Source organism: Ascaphus truei, chromosome 2 (genome assembly GCF_040206685.1).
Source record: "Ascaphus truei isolate aAscTru1 chromosome 2, aAscTru1.hap1, whole genome shotgun sequence".
NCBI lineage: Eukaryota > Metazoa > Chordata > Amphibia > Anura > Ascaphidae > Ascaphus > Ascaphus truei.
In genome coordinates this window covers 195,174,106-195,192,098 of record NC_134484.1, presented here as the reverse complement: position 1 = coordinate 195,192,098, position 17,993 = coordinate 195,174,106, and the positions used below count along the sequence as shown (strand labels likewise).

General features: G+C 43.2%; 1 protein-coding gene across 1 annotated transcript in view; it reads left to right on the top strand.

Annotated features, from left to right (window-relative positions):
* Positions 1–1,140: 1,140 nt before the first annotated feature.
* PXDC1 (PX domain containing 1) overlaps positions 1,141–17,993 on the top strand; it is a 93,394-nt gene continuing 76,541 nt past the window's right edge. The window contains exon 1 of the mRNA XM_075585764.1: positions 1,141–2,490. Coding sequence (XP_075441879.1) covers positions 2,235–2,490 — 256 coding nt within the window. The 5' untranslated portion in view covers positions 1,141–2,234. The remainder of the gene's footprint in view (positions 2,491–17,993) is intronic.

The window sequence follows — 17,993 nt, the reverse complement described above, 5'->3', positions numbered from 1 at the left end:
CTGACATCACAGGTAGGCTTCAGCACCACACAGAAACAGTAACCAGTGTAGTTCCCAGAGGAGGGGGGAAACAGGGTTACATATATATACTCAAAAATAAATAGACGATACCGTTCGGTGGCTAACAAAATGCTTTTATTTGTGCGAGCTTTCGAGATACAGTGATCTCTTCTTCCAGCGATGTTACAATTAATGAAGCAAGCAAGGGTTTTACTTAAAAACAGTGCATCTTGGAATGTTATCTTTGACTGAAACCTATCCTTCCTCCTGTGTAGTATGCAATTTATGACTTGAGGTGTTAAATAGTCTCTGAATGTTAGTGATGTAAGAGTGTGTGTATGTGTGTATGTATGTAAATATACATTTATAAAGCACCCACAGTGTATACAGCGCTTTACAAAAGGTGTGTGTGGAGTGGGAGTGTATATCAATGGTGTGGGTAGGTGTGGAAAGGTAAGAGGGCATTACTAAAAATGTGTGTAGATACTATGTGGCCCCTATTAGTATGTACAGTAGGGATGGAATTACATAGTGTATTTGTATGTGAAAGAGACAGCTGTGTGTGCATTCATATACGTCATTAAGTATAGACATGGCCTTTTTCAGCACTCATGGGAATAGAGTTCTCTGTGTCAGAAGTGACTCATGAAACTGTGGTCTCAGTTTAGGCCACCGCTAAGTGTCCCGAACTATTGCATAAATTTGTATTCATGCAACCGTCTCTCTTCCGGTGTTCTAAAATTACCTTTGAAATATATATATATATATATATATATATATTATATTATTTTGTATCAATGTCATCACAATCTGAAAAAATACACATCAAATAATATAAATATGTTATAAAATAAAATGTATCAGCAAAAATCCACGACCACACAAATGCAGATACGGTATGTATTTCTGTGTGTGTGTGTGTGTATAGAGCGCTCTTCCCAGGTTTTCATTGCTTTGGTGCTCTGCAGCTCTTTGCATCTACTTTATTCATATAGAGGAAGGGTGATACCGTCCCCTCTGTGCCCCCTGAACACAGAGGAGCCTGTGTATTTAAGGAGGGTGCAGTGGGCGGTGCTGGGATCCTCTGCCTCGCACAGGGCATGTGACAGCTCTGAGAGTGTAGTCTTGCTCCTGCTGCTCTGACCTCAGTGTGGAGTGATCAGCATTCCTTGCATTGTAGACCCAGCCTCTCTCAGCGGATACACAGCAGCAGCAGCAGCAGCAGCAAAAGCAAAGTTAGAGACCGGGGAGCCCCCGTCTTCCTGCCAGGGCTCTGCAGTGAGCAGCATGTGGGAGAGAGGGAGGTACAACATTTTCAGTAACACAAGACACCCAGAGTCAGCCAGGGGGTGGGAAGCAAGAAGTTGAGCGGACACGTAGCTCAGCCTGCCCCAGCCCTCATCCTGACAGCAGCACCCCATGCACCCTCCTCCTCCTCCTCCTCTACTGCGGCTCCCTCACATCACAGATCATGGGATCCCACCAGCATCACACCTAAAATCATGTCTTTTTATGGTGATCGCTGCAAACTCTGAAGAAAAACTTCCTCTTGCACATCAATTTTCTTTTCCAAAAGGAGACCACGCCTGCGCATTTTCTGGGACATCTGTATTTTGTTTGAAGCAACAGGATAATTAGAAAGCAATTGGGCTGAGAGATTTCATGATGTGTTTTTTGTTGTCGTTTGTTGGTTCCCCGATAAAGCATGCAATAAAACAAACACACGCAGGCAGGGAAGGGACATCAGTAGGATTAGATGCAGCATTTGGTTTGTTTCCCTAGTACTAAAAAGAGGAGCCTCCTGAGTCTGCAGATTAAGTTCCTGGAAAAGCCACCCAACACCATCACATCACAAGGCAGAAGGAGAAGTTACAGAGCAAGCCACTGAGAAGAAGAACAGACACAAGGGCGGCTCTAGCGTAACCTTGGTGGTAACACTTTATCAATGCAACTGATATGGATGTTTGTTCACTGTGCACAGATCTAGTTACAATCTGATAAGGTCTGAGACTGTCAGTCGTCTGGGAACGGTGTGATCCTTTTTGGGTGGCCCCGGGTTGGTCACTTCTTTTGCATTGAAGACACATGGATTGCATCAGTGCAGAAGTCTCATCTCGGTGCTATAAGAGGGGCCACACACGGCAAATAAGCTAAGTTGCACAGTTCAAAGGGGGTGTCTGGTCCTTCTGTGCCTCATTTTGGGATGTGGGTGCCAGGGTCTGGCAAGGGGTAGCATGGCATCGTCGGTGTTTGAGGGCACCTCCTTGGTGAACATGTTTGTGAAGGACTGCTGGGTGAACGGGATCAGGAGACTGATCATCAACCGGAGAGGGGACGAGGAGGAATTCTTTGAGATCAGGACTGAGTGGTCAGACAGGAACATTTTGTACTTACACAGGAGTTACTCGGACCTAGGGCGTCTGTTCAAGAGGTTGCTGGAGTCCTTTCCTGAGGATCACGGGGAGCTGTCACAGTCATCACTCCTGGAAGGTTTGTCATCCTATGTGTTCAAGGGGCATACACATACATATATACATACATACATACATTACATAATACATACATACATCACACACTGTGTGTGTGTGTGTGTGTGTGTGTGTGTGTGTGTGTGTGTGTGTGTGTGTGTGTGTGTGTGTGTGTGTGTGTGTGTGTACTGTATATATAAAATAAAAAAATATATATAATAAAAAAACATATATATAATAAAATATATATATATATGTAGAGGTATCTGTACCATGTTAACCGAGCTTAATAATCAAAAACAAATAGTGATACCGTTCTGTGGCTAACAAAATGCTTTTATTTGTGTGAGCTTTCGAGATACACTGATCTCTTCTGTATCTCGAAAGCTTGCACAAATGAAAGCATTTTGTTATCCGCAGAAGGGTATCGACTATTTGTTTTTGATTATTAAGCTCGCCTAACATGGTACAAATACCTCTACATACATACATACATATATATATATGTATAAGTGTGTGTATATATATATATATCACACACATATACATATACATATACACATACACACACATATATACAATTACATGGAGGCGGGAGCTCAGGAATCCCAATAAGAATGTCACCCCAAGGTGAGTTGGTGTGAGAGGGGGTTCTTACCTTCTCCGAAGCGGCCCTCCTCCTGAACCGTCGCGCTATCATGGCAACCCGATGTCAAATGACACTGTGATATCACATGGTGATGCGTTGCCATGACAACGTGACATCAAATGACGATACATTCCCATGACAACGTGATGTCACGTGACGCCGCAACGTTGCAGGGGGAGCGCGCGCTATTCAAGGTAAGTACCCCCACTACTTCTGCCGGAGGGGCCCCGCTGCCAGCGTGTTGCCTTGGGCCCTGCAAACGCTATGGCCGGCCCACACACACACACATATATACACACACTAAATACACTCCACTCTCTTGTAGGTACAGTAGTTTAATTTTCTGTACTATATATGTATAATTGCATGGTCAAAAAGTTCTTGTTTTTTAGGGTAATTAGTTATAGGCTAAAACCCATTTTAAAGATGCTCTAAATTGTTTTAACAACTTGAAATGGAGGGTATTAGAAATATATACAATGTGCATCAGCGTGTACGTGCTTTGCTCCATGTGTGCAATTGTGGAAGTCATTACATGGAATATTTGAAGGGATTAGAAGTTAGTTGATTTCAGCCTTTTGTCATCTTTTATTGTATATTTTTGTGCATCAATAAAAAGTAACAAGTATATATATATATATATATATATATATAATAAAAATATTACTAGTGAGCACATTCACGTGTCTTAGACAGATCTGCAACCCTGCTTTTCACCATTATCACCTAGCATACATTGCTTCCACTGCAGCAAGAGATTCTGGGAAATGACATGCAAATGAGCACACAGTGCCACCATTTGCCTTACATCCATTATTACATAGAACCCTTAAGACAATGCTCGCTGTTTTAAACACAGCCTGGGATCAGATGCAAAGCCAGGTAACCCACTCACAGACAGCTATTTCGGCCTTTTGGGTCTCATCAGTGTGAGGTTGGTTGCACTATATATATATATATATATATATATATATATATATATATATATATATATATATATATATATATATATATTTTTTTTTTTACACACACTTATAACTATGTCTCCTATGGATATGTTTTGGTTTATGGTATTTACTGATGCTATATTTACAAAGTTTTGTCTCTGTCACCTTGAAGTTGCTTTGAAAACTTTAATCTGAACAACAAATTGAAGCTGAAGTGATCATTTGGTGTGAGTGGGAATGTACAATATCAAAGGTTGTGCTAATAGTATAGGTGCTGCTCACTTCTGCATATTGTGAAGTGTCACGGTTCTGGGGGTTACAGATTTAGCGCTACATTGTATTTTCAAACACAGAATATCGCAAGCTTGTTATTGACCGTTCCTCTTTTTATTTAAAGAAAACAGAAGGCTGGTATGAATCCCCTCTCACTTCCTGCTTTCTAAGCATACATATAGTTTACATCTTCCAAACAGCTTTTCTTCAATATTATTTTTTTAAGTCAGACACAGTCCCACTAATTTTAAGTCCCTTTGACCACTGCTGGAAATAAGTACCATATTTTACATGATTCAAAATGATAGACTTTGCTGGATTTTTTTTGGTTTTACTTCTACACCCCTGTAGGGTTCCTGTGTGTTGTTTTTGTTCATTTGTGCCTATCCTGAGAATACTTGAATTATGAAGGTGTGCCTGACACATACTACTGTTCCAGCAGAATATATACTCATGTCTCCCTTGACTCTACCTCCCTCCAGGTTCAAAGCAACAGAAACAATACAAATATGGAATGCATTATAACCTTGAATTTAATGTTGAAATAGCACCAGCAGTTCATATTAAACTATGTCTTAAGGGCATCAGGATCTACTTCTTAAAACCTTTACTTTTAAAACGTTAAGAATTAATTATAGATATGTTTGTATAAAACAATGAAAACATTGCTGGAGAAAGGCACTTTTGCATTTTCATCTTATTAGTGTGATTTCTGGATGGTGACCAACTTTGTACAGCTCCCTACTACATTCCAGCCATGTTCAAACAAGACATTCCGTTATTCAACAGTAATCCATACTGCTGGGGATTGAGGAACTCTTTTGATCAACTCACAGCCATAAGATCTACTAGTGTATGACTTCTGTGGTCATTACTCTATGACACTTGATTTCATGTATATTCATTTTTAGTCTTTCCCCGTCTAGTTTAGAAAAAGGCAACTTCTTCAATGGTGACGTTATTGATATGCGCCAGTGTAGTATGAAAGTGTTCTGGTGCAGAGGTTGAGACTCTGGCAGCTGTTCTCTCCGATGCTAGAAGACACTTTACAGAGCCATTGACTTTCAGTACCAGAAGATGTGCTATGAGAGAAGACTGCTTAGTAAATATGGGCCCGTGTGTCATTTTTACTAATGTCTAGGTGTGCACACCTGTGATTCTCAGAGCCACAAACAATAGACGAGGAAGACTTTTTTGCTCTTTTTCCTGAGGCCATGGGGCAGATTGGAGCCAAATGATTGCTACACTAGTGATCACAGGGCACTGTAATTGTAATGGCTCAAACACTCTGGTTAACATTTTTTTTAAGTACAGAAATTACCATTTGCTTTTTTTTATTAACAAGATTATGGCAAAAAAAGCTGTGTGTGCTGTGCACGCGCATAGTAAGTGAAACTTCTTTGACTTTTGTAACAGAAATTGTATTTGTGTTGGTGATGTTTTAATTAAAAATAAAAATACAATTCAATTGACAAAACGCAAATACATTTGACTTATAATGCACGTGCTTGGCACACATCCCCTGTATTAGCTATTTGCACTAAGTGTGAATTCCTCGTGTGTATGTGTGTCAGCCAGTGTGTGTATGTGTCTGTGTGTCAGTCAGTGTGTGTGTGTGTGTGTGTGTGTGTATGTGTGTCAGTCAGTGTGTGTGTGTGTATGTGTGTCAGTCAGTGTGTGTGTGTGTATGTGTGTCAGTCTGTGTGTGTGTGTGTGTGTGTGTGTGTGTGTGCCAGTCAGTGTGTGTATGCGTTTCAGTCAGTGTGTGTGTGTATGTGTGTCAGTCAGTGTGTGTATGTGTGTCAGTCAGTGTGTGTATGTGTGTCAGTCAGTGTGTGTATGTGTGTCAGTGTGTCAGTGTATGTGTGTCAGTGTGTGTGTGTGTCGGTGTGTCAGTGTGTGTGTGTGTGTCAGTCAACGTGTGTATGTGTGTGTATGTGTGTGTCAGTCAGTGTGTATGTGTGTGTCAGTCAGTGTGTGTATGTGTGTCAGTCAGTGTGTGTATGTGTGTCAGTCAGTTTGTGTATGTGTGTCAGTCAGTGTGTGTGTGTGTGTGTGTGTGTGTGTGAGTGTGTATGTGTGTCAGTCAGTGTGTGTGTATGTGTGTGTGTGTGTCAGTCAGTGTGTGTGTGTGTGTATGTGTATGTGTGTCAGTCAGTGTGTGTGTGTGTGTGTATGTGTGTGTGTCAGTCAGTGTGTGTGTATGTGTGTATGTGTGTCAGTGTGTGTGTGTGTGTGTATATGTGTGTGTGTGTGTGTGTATGCGTGTCAGTCACTGTGTGTATGCGTGTCAGTCAGTGTGTGTATGCGTGTCAGTCAGTATGTGTATGCGTGTCAGTCAGTGTGTGTATGCGTGTGTGTGTGTCAGTCAGTGTGTGTATGTGTGTCAGTGTGTCAGTCACTGTGTGTGTGTGTGTATGTGAGTGTGTGTGTGTATGTGTGTGTGTATGCGTGTCAGTCAGTGTGTGTATGCGTGTCAGTCAGTGTGTGTATGCGTGTCAGTCAGTGTGTGTATGCGTGTCAGTCAGTGTGTGTGTGTGTGTGTGTGTGTGTCAGTCAATGTGTGTATGTGTGTGTGTGTCAGTCAATGTGTGTATGTGTGTGTGTGTGTCAGTCAGTGTGTATGTGTGTCAGTCAGTGTGTCAGTGTGTCAGTCTGTGTGTGTTTGTGTGTGTGTGTGTGTCAGTCAATGTGTGTATGTGTGTGTGTGTGTCAGTCAGTGTGTATGTGTGTCAGTCAGTGTGTGTATGTGTGTCAGTCAGTGTGTGTGTGTGTATGTGTGTCAGTCAGTGTGTGTGTATGTGTGTCAGTCAATGTGTATGTGTGTCAGTCAGTGTGTATGTGTGTCAGTCAGTGTGTGTGTGTGTGTGTGTGTGTGTGTGTGTGTGTGTGTCAGTCAGTGTGTGTGTGTGTGTGTATGTGTGTCAGTCAGTGTGTGTGTGTGTGTATGTGTGTCAGTCAGTGTGTGTGCGTGTGTATGTGTGTCAGTCAGTGTGTGTGTGTCAGTCAGTGTGTGTATGTGTGTCAGTCAGTGTGAGTATGTATATGTGTCAGTCAGTGTGTGTGTATGTGTGTGTGTGTGTGTGTGTGTATGCGTGTGTGTGTGTCAGTCAGTGTGTGTATGTGTGTCAGTCAGTGTGTGTATGTGTGTCAGTCAGTGTGTGTGTGTGTGTGTGTATGTGTGTCAGTCAGAGTGTGTGTGTGTGTGTGTGTGTATATGTGTGTCAGTCAGTGTGTGTGTGTGTGTGTGTATGTGTGTCAGTCAGAGTGTGTGTGTGTATGTGTGTCAGTCAGTGTGTGTGTGTATGTGTGTCAGTGTGTGTGTGTGTGTGTGTGTCAGTGTGTGTGTGTGTTTGTGTGTCAGTGTGTGTGTATGTGTGTCAGTCAGTGTGTGTGTGTGTGTGTGTGTGTGTATGTGTGTCAGTCAGTGTGTGTGTGTGTGTGTCAGTCAGTGTGTGTATGTGTCAGTGTGTGTGTATGTGTGTCAGTCAGTGTGTGTGTGTGTGTCAGTGTGTGTGTATGTGTGTCAGTCAGTGTGTGTGTCCTGGCTATCACCGCCGCCGCATCTGATTTTTTTGAGCGGTTGGGATCATGTCAGTGTTGGGGTCGGGCTGAGCCAGAACACAGCCCGGCCTCAACTGCCAGCACTGACGTCACATCCGTTTCATTTCTGTCTCCACAATCCATTTTTGCCCCAGTTTGCCCCACTAAAAAAGTTTCACTTCAAAAAGGAAAAATATATTCTTTACAGAAACAAGATCAGTAAGGACTCTTACATTATTCCAGTTTTTTTCTCTTTAAAGTCAGCATTATTTTGTTATTTTGTACAGTATTTTTAATGCTCTCCCAATCTAGCAATGGTATTCATTATACTGGAAGAGGTTATTATAAACCTTTTTAAAAGGGTTAACATAACCTGCCTCTGGGTAACATAATGAAATATAAATATGCTGTTACTTTCTGATCAGATGTATTGATTGTCATAAGTGCATTGCTTGACAGAATACAGCCTTGTTCAACATTGCAAGCTAGTGGGTGCTATTTGGGTTTCTTATGCAATGGAGAAGGGGGGGGGGGATGGTATTGGATCAGTCATCATTGCTGGAGTTTAAAAGGTTACTGACAAGCACACAACAGATAAGCATAGGTTGAGTATTTAAGGCCAGTAGTGACCAGCTTGGGCACACCGTGCACTAGAAGGGTAAATAGAAAGTATCTGCACAGCTTGCTCAAATAGAAGGTCTTTTAAATAGCAGCAAAAGGTCAGGCTGTGTAATACCTTAACTGTTGGAAGACTCTAAAATACATTGCTCTGCACTGTAGGTGTGTCACGGGAGACCAGGCATTTACACCTTTATACCTGGATCATATCACCAAATAGTAAAACAAATTGTCATTTATTCCCTAGAAACAGATACACACACACACACACACACACACACACACACACACACACAGTGGCTTACAAAATACAAGAGAAAACACACTTGCTGGGGGTCTGGGCTACAAAACTAGCCTTTCCTAGGTGAAACAGTCCATAAAACAAAGTATTTAGTTTGTCCGCCACCACTGTATCTGCTCCGTAGATGCCGAAATCCCTTGACCGGGAGATAGTACCAAACATCCATGTACTCTTTTCGGCTTGCAGCTTCCAGCCGCGACCACTACGTTCTCTTTTCAGAACTTGGCTACGAAAAGTGGAACTTAGAAAATTTCTCGCCTTGAAATTTCTGAAGCCGGCTCGCTGGTATTTCTCTCAGAGCACCTTTTGGTGATTTCAACTTTGCCGCTGCGGTCTTGGTGCTTAGAATCTCTCGTCCGGATTGGCTGCAGGGTTTCTTATAGTATTTTGGAGTTCATTCACAAAATACTACAGCCAATCCCAGCGTGGGAACGTTCCAACCAACCAATCAGATGGCTGCCAGTCTTCTGAATCTGAGCAAGCTGATCTTCTGAATGAAACAAGGGCATGCGCGAGTTTGCCACCTTAGCCACTTGCTATGCAGAAGCCACCCACAGGGCTAGGTGCCTCCAGGTCTGGGAAGGTGAATGCTAGCCGGAACGGCTTGCATTGATCCCAGAACCTGGGTTCTTCACCTAGCCATCCTGCCCAAATGTCCTTCACACCTCTGGCAGCATCTGTGGCATTCAAGTCTGGGCCTCGAGTAGACACAGTGGCACCACAGTTTGGTAGCCCCCTGGCTCTCTCAGAATACCGGCTTTCAAAGTCCCAGCTTATTTTAAATATACTTTACACTTTTATTCTGTCTAATTCTTCTGGTTAGGAGAGAGAGAATGAGGCTCTTTACTTTTATTCCCACTAGCCATACCCATCACACACTGCAAACCTGACTTAGACTTTTAAAATCTGCACAGCCTTCTGTGCTATTAAAACATTATGAAACAAAATATTTTTTCCCATATTTTTTCTAAGTCCCGAGGTAGAATGAAAAAAATCGTAGGTTCATTCTCAGGGCTGTATCTCATTCCCTTTGGAAACTGGACTTAGGTTTCATAAAAACCCTTGCAACCTTATACATTGTTGGAGTACCTTCAGAACCCCTATACCAGGTTCTGGGTGAGGAGGGCATTAACTGGGCCCCCTTTACCATTTCAGGGCTACCTCACATCCCTATGCCCCATTTACCTTTCTGGTCTGTGCTGAAGCAGGGAGTCCTAGCGGTGAGTCGCACAAGCGTTTTCAAGTGGAGATTTTGCCAGAGAAATGTGTCTCAATGTATCTGAGAATCCGACCTGATTCCCGGGTACTTTTTTGGGGTATCCAGCAACTCTGGAACCCGGCTACCTAGACATATTCTGACAAAACTTTCTCTTTAAAACCCCCTTGAAACTCCAAGCCCAGCAATCTCTGCTTGCTGGCACTCCTGGAAAGGTAAAACACCGAAAATTCTTTATTGCCGCACAATTACATACATTTCATGTACAACAACCAGGTTCAAGAGCTGACACTCTAAAACCCCAAATATGGATCAGAGGTAACCAGCCAGGCATAATACCTTTATTGATGGCCTGGTTACCCCCTCACCGACACAAGGTGTAAGTTGAGTGATGATATATTGCAGGACATCTTAAAGACTTCAAGATTGCTATAGCAGTGAGAATGGGCAGTTAGCATCAGTTTTGCTCTAAATCTATTTACTGTATGTTCATGTATTAAAAAGATTTACTGCACTTTGTTGCCATAATTGTATTGGAGATGTGTGAATGTGTTAAAAGTTGCTTTGCCAAATTTCTTCACGTTTCGTTCTTAAATCGTTGTTTTTGCTATTTTCTTCCCCCCAAAGTTCTCATTGCTCAGAATTTCATCAATTTCACCAGAATACCTGCAGAATTTCTCCAGAATTTAGGGACAATGCGAGTATTTAAAGGGCCAAACGACCTGAAATATTTTAATAGTTGGCTAAACATTTTTCCACAGTTTACCGATTTTCACAATGTTTTTTTGCAAATTAAATCGGGTACTTTCGCCTGGTTTGTTAACATCAGCGGAAATGTCACACATCTCTAAATTCTATCATTTTGCTAATGCAGTTCCTTTGATTTTTTTTTGTTTCCCTTTAGCTCCTCATTGGCTAAGCCTCCAATAAAGGAGATGATTAAAATACTACTATTGACAGTATTCAATAACTACAGTAGGACCAATAGCGCCTGATTTGAGGAACTGCGCCAAACATTGGTTGAAATGTGATGATACTAGGGCAGGGGTCTGCAACGCCTCAAGGAAGGAGAGCTATTTTATAAAAAATTTCTTTCTCAAAAATATTCTGAGAGCCGCAGCACATGCTTGAGTATTACACCCCCCACAAACACATACATATACTGCACACACACTAATAGGTATATACTGTATAAGCATTAACATACGGGAAAATATGTGGGGGGTTTAAAATGCATCTCACAATAATAAGTTCCTTTATTTAGTTGTTTTCATTACTATACAGGAGAGATTCAGGCAAGCAGCTGGGGAGACGTTGGGCCCGGCGGCAACAAGAGGCCCGACCAGCTCTGGCCAGGCCTCCCCCACAACCACGCCAGGATAGTGAGGGAGAGAGGCAGCAGCTGGGGGTGGGCAACATGCCGCAAGTAGGAGCGCAAAGAGCCGCATGCGGCTCGGGCGCCGCAGGTTGCCTACCCCTGTACTAGGGAGTTAAGAGTACCACAACTTTCTTATTAACACACTCATAGGAACACTACTCTTTATTGACAAACTCACCATTCTGCTTTCTGTTTAATGAAAATTGGATTTACTTTAACACCCCACATTATTTAACAAGTTTTGGATTTCCTGAAATCAGGCATAGACTAGGTCCCCTTACCTCCTCTCTGGCCGGCCCCGGTGTCGTCTCGCTTCCTGGCCGTCTTCATGCTGTGAACTTCAAACTGAATTGTGTTCCCGTGCGGCGACACGGTCACATGGTGCGCCGGGAGCCAATCAGAGACTAGCATATCTGTGCTCCCGGCTTGCCAGTTGCAGCTGCGGATTAATTTTTGTTTCCCCTATTTCAATTTCCAGTCTGGCATTTGGTCAGAGGCAAAACAACATGATTCTGTAATTTTACTTAACTCCATTGCTCCCAGAAATGCCTGAAGCTCATTACTTCCCATAGCATAGCCGGTTACTCCCAGTATAAAGGGCTTATAATAGTAATTGTTGAATATTATAGGCTAAAGCTGGTAAATTCCAGGCATTATTGAAATCCCTACTCTCTGATTGGTTAAAATTCTGGGCATTATCCAATCAGTAATGGCCTGGAATCTTTGTCAGCTTGCCAAGTTTTTCAGCCTATAAGTTTTCAGTTCTCATTCACAAAGAGTGAAATGTACTCTTAGACAAGGGAGGTGATTGGACAGAAGGCAGAAGCAAGGCAATGACTCCTCCCCCACCCTGTCTGCAGAGTGCTCCGCACAGGAGAGTGAGGGGAAAGGTTTGTGTGTCTGTTTTAAGGGTGTAAAGGGGCCAGCAGAGTGTTTTATTAGTGTGTGTGTCTTCTGTTGGTGTGTATTTTGTGGGTGTAGAGGGGAGCAGTAGTATGTGTGTCTTCAGTCTGTGTTTTGTGGGTGGAGGAGGGGTGTAGAGTGTTTTGTTGGTGTGTGTCAGCAGTGTGTGGGTTTACATGGGGGCTGCAGTGGGTGTAGAGGGGGGCTGCTGGTGTGTATTTTATGGATGTAGAGGTAGGGTGACCAGATTTTGAAAATGAAAAACCGGGCCTTTTTTTTTTTTTACATAACAGTTTATTTATTGTAGTACACGTATACTTTATTACCATTAGTCCTTGTTACATGTGTATGTGTGTGTGTGTGTGTGTACCTCACTAATCAAACAAAAAAAACCCAGATGTGAATGATTCTGAACCCCTTAACCAGTGTCAGGATGCCCCCTCTTCACAATTACTAAAGCAGCAATCCCGCCTGGGATCTTACCTGATCCGCAGTCCCTTAAGGTACTATACAGAGGGGAGGTGTTCCCTACCTGTCTTCCGAGGTCTCCCGTGTGAAACTTGAGTCAGATCTGGAAGAAAGAAGGGTAGGTTACTTCGGTGTAGGTATATGGCAGTTAAGATAAGACAGGGAGGGTGAGAGAGACAGAGAGAGAGACAGAGAGAGACAGACAGAGACAGACAGAGACAGAGAGAAAGGGTGAGAGAGAGAGGATGAGAGAGAGAGAGGGTGCTGGGGTGAGAGAGAGGGTGACACACACACACACAGGTACACACTGGTACACACACACATACACAGGTACACACACACACACACTGGTACACACACACACACACACACACACACACACTGGTACACACACACAAACACACACACACACACACTGGTACACACACACTGGTACACACACACACACTGTTACACACACCACACACAGGTACACACACACACTGGTACACACACACACACACACACACACACACACACTGGTACACACACACACTGGTACACACACACACACACACTGGTACACACACACACACACACACACTGGTACACACACACACACACTGGTACACACACACACTGGTACGCACACACACACACACACAGACACTGGTACACACAAACACACAGTGGAGTACAGACAGAGGCAGCCACGAGCAGGTGGCTTCCAGCCTCCCCGGCTCCCCCTGCACCCACACCCGCACCCATCTCCCGCACCAAGGGGTGGGGGGGTGGATAGGAGCGTCGGGATGCAAAGGTACAAACTGCCGCCCCCCGTCCCCCGGCGGGCAGCCACAGGTTCCCGGGGCAGAATGGGGGGACACCACGCAGCCACCACTGCCCACCCCCGCGACCATTTCCCGCACCAAGGGGACCGTAGGGGAAGAGAGCGCCAGGACAGGAGGCAACGGATCAAAAACCCACCTCATATCACCCCGGGCGGACAGAGGGGGGGGAGACACCGCGCAGAGGAGCCAGGAGCAGGCAGAGACACACACCATGTGTGCTCTGCCGCAGGAAGCGGAAGCCCCGACTGTTCTTTGTACAATGCCGGGCCGCATCCAATCAGCAAGACCCATTTTCCACGTAACACAAGCCCAACCACTGGCATTAAAAAAAAAAAATACTTACCAGCCGTGCTGCTGCAGTCTCCTCCTCCGCGCCGCCGCAGACTCGCGCACCGTGCACGGCGCACCACAGCTTACTTGCGCACCGCCGGCGACAAAAAAAAAAACAGGGACACATTGAGGAAAACCCGGGACATTTCCGGGACACACAGGAAACCGGGACAGCTCTAGAAAAACCGGGACTGTCCCGGCAAAAGGGGGACGGGTGGTCACCCTATGTAGAGGGGGCAGCAGCCTGTTTTGTTGGTGTTTGTGTCTACAGTGTGTTTTGTGGGTGTAGCGGGGGGACTGCTGTGTGTTTTGTGAGTGTAGAGGGTGAAGGAGGGCTGCAGTGTGTTTTGTGGGTGTAGAGGAGGGGGGCTGCACAGTGTGTAGGGGAACTGCAGAGTGTGTCTGTGTGTATAGAGGGGGCTGTGTGAATGTACAATTTCCTTTTAATAAACTTGCAGTAAAAGAATAAGAATGTAGACAATCATGCTGATAAAAATCAATATGACTACAAAAATTTATCTTTTTTATGAAAAATTAAAATAAAAAAAAAATAAGCCTACATTTAGCCTATAATAGTAATAACTCCCTCAGAAAAGGGCATTACTGGCCAGTGATGCCCTGTTCTTTGGGGATTGTTACTTAAATAACCTATTGATTGGACTATGCACAATACATGTTTTCCAGCGGGAATAAACTCTGATTAATGCTTTCATTCTACATATGCAATAAATAATTGGTACTCCTCTTTAAATATGCACATTCGTAATCTGAACTGGCGCCTATCTTTTAATGTAAATGCACTTAATGGCCGCGCACACCCGCCCTGTTTTGGCCACGCTCCCGCACCTGAGAACGCGGCTTACAGACCGCAGATCGGGGTTTAGCGCTGTGCACGTGCCCGCCAGGACGTCAGGCATGCGTGCAGCAGCCTCCAGTGGGACCTTAGCCATAGCACCACTACTTATTTGAGGCCACTTCAGCTTGTTCTGCCAAAGAAGTATTTTGGTTTGAAAGTCATTACTGCTGCTAATTAGCGAGACTGCTTTGCAATGAATGATACTCAGAACTAGAGAGTTTTTGAAGTCCCGAGGCCTAAGTGGCTTAAGTCCTGAACTCTGGCACCAGAATAGCTTTTGAACCCATTGTAGGTGCTGCAAATAAAATGGATTATAGGAGTAACAACTAACAACGTCATAGCCCTAGGGGGCGAGTTGTGGAACAATTATAGTAGTTTTGCCTTTGACGTGTATAAGGAGAGAAGTCGACTGGTTAGAATACTTCACTAGTACATTGCAAGCCATTTTGGGTGGAGCCCAGGAATCATGTATTAGTTTTCCATAGATGTAAGGCCAATCTTTTTCCTAGCTGCATTCTTGAAATAAATAACCACTTAAGTACCAGCGAGCATCTTTCTAAGCTCTCCATTGCCATTGCAGCCCTTTGCAGAACCCCTCTGAGCAGCCGACTGGTTAAGACGTCAATACGCAATGTGGCCTCCTGGGAGCATTGATTTTATGGCATACTTTACTTTCCTGTCAAGTGATCTCCTTTGCCTGCTCCTGTAATATTTAAATCCATCTCTTTCACATTGCCACTTTGTGGCTGGGGGGGGGGGGGGGTGTGTGGGAGGGGAGGGGGATCACTTGTCTCAGTTTCTTCAAACTTGAAGCTGCTAATTTTTGTTGTTCTTTTCCAACTGCCTTGAAAGAGATCCTCCATCACTTGGCAGTGAAAGCCATGGACAATGCCAGCTGCTGACAGAGAGGCTTTGTAAGTGCCCTGCAGTTTGGCCGGAGATGCTACATCAGCCTAGATTTGAACTTCGCCCTTAAACCTTTTTGCACTTACAATAATTCCCCTTTCCCCCAACATATCCACCAAACAGATTTTATGTTTTTTGTATCCCCAACCCCACCGCAATGAAACAAACCTCTGTGACCTACAGTATTAAATTTATGATTTGAAGCATGCTGTCCATTGTTGGCAGAACATTACACCTATTCAGCATTATGTCACGATGTTCAGACAAATCCTGTGAAAACACAGAAATGTCCTGGTTTAGTGGGGCATGTATCAAATGTTCTTTTGTACCAAAGTAAAGATATGCATTTGGTTTCGTGTTCAGAGATCGGGATTTTATCTGCTATTTAAAAGGCACAAACCCTCCTAGTTCTAAAGTGACCCAAAGAAGTGAAGGGTTACTTTTATAGTGGAAGAAACCAGTTAGACACAGCTCTATTTGTCCTTTATTACCCTTAAACTGGGTACCAATACATTAGATTGCAAGTTCCATGTGGTAGAGGTTAATTGTGCGTCATCAGAACTAAAAAAACAATAAGAGAGAGAGAGGGGGGAGATGGGGGAGGGAAAGCGAGGAGAGAGAGAGAGGAGAGAGAGAAGCAGGGACACCAGATCTTGCAGTAATAATAATAAAAAAGAAGCTATATTAACAAAATCAATGTTTTGGCTCTCGCTGGAGCCTTCTTTAAGCCTTGAAAAAGGCACCAGCGAGAGCCAAAACGTTGATGTTTGTTAATAAACCTTTTTTATTTTTCAGTAAGACCTGGTGTCCCTGATATGCGTACGGTACAGTGATTTCAAATATTTTTGGGGGGAAACAGAAAAATCAGAATTGTCAACCTGGCTCGATGTCAACATGAGACTTTCCTCCAGTTCTTGTATCCAAACTCTAATATAAGTGCATTCTGGTTCTAGTCCTTTATGTCTATGGATAAAGTAGACCTGGAGAACCACAAGGGGACTCCGTCAGATGATGACAGTGTTGGGAATACTAAAAAAAAAAAAAAATCATATAAAACCTTTAATCCTATGGGAGCAGGAAGAGTGCCATCAGCCTTCCATGATCGCAGCCATGTGATCAATTGGTATAGTGATCATGTGGTCCCAACTGGCCCCCATTGACGTGATCAGGTTTGGAGTGTGTTCCACTTCAGTTCTGATCACGTTCACTGCTCCAACTTAGTGGTATCTTGGTGGAGAGAAAACTACTTGGTTAGTTTTTATGTTCTGCTACTATAGACATATTTGAGTCCATGTGGGAGATTCACTAAGGTTCGATGAGGTCTATCTAAGCTCGATTCTGCATTAAGTGCTATTCAAGGTAATGGCAGTTAGTGAAGAGTTGAGGTCCAATACACCTTACCTGGACTTAGTGAATCCTTGCCTATATTATTGGTCCTGTCATTGTATGTGTCTGTGATACTGCAACAGGATTTTCACAGATACTGACGGTTTACTTGATCATGTTCTTGCCGGAAGGCCTACAACATATTGCAAATGGGTTTAACCAGTGCATTCTGATACAGTATATTTTTAGTTTCTAGTTCTGTTTTTGTAAACCGTCTTCCTCTAGTAACCTCTATAAGAACTAATTACTAGTTTATCATTAGTTTATCCCATTAGTTTATCAACAACTAAGATCATTAAAATAAATGATCAGAAACTGAAATAAAATACCTATTTACAGTACAAAAAAAAATTGTAATGCTATAATCAGTTTTTATAAATGTAATTGTAAATTCCTCTTTTATAGTTTAAATTATTATATTATGAAAAAAATTAAACAAACAATAAGCACTCTACCTACACTTGTGGTTAGTAAACCATGAATAAAGAGTGAATTAGAATGAATGTGATGGCATATGAATTAAGCCAAATATATGAAATATAATGGAAAGAACAAATAATGAAAATATATAGTATATAGTGTAATACAATTCACATTTAACATACACTCATGACCTAGAGTAACACTCACATGATCCACGGTCTTTTGTGCCTTTTAAAACTTGCTGTCCTCAACATAAGATACAGAGTCCTGGCGTCCTACAGCTGGGGTTTGCATCGCTCTCCTTGCAGCGTGTCTCCTGCCCCCTTTCACCGATGTCGTCACTGTAGCTCTACCTGCTCTCTCTCTGTAATGCTGCGTCTTTAGGCTCCATCTAGGGTGTGCTCTAGGTCTTGCGTGCATATTAAATCTGAACTGTTTTACACTATAAATACCGTATTTCCTCGATTTTAAGACGCACTTTTTTTCCGATTTTCACATGTC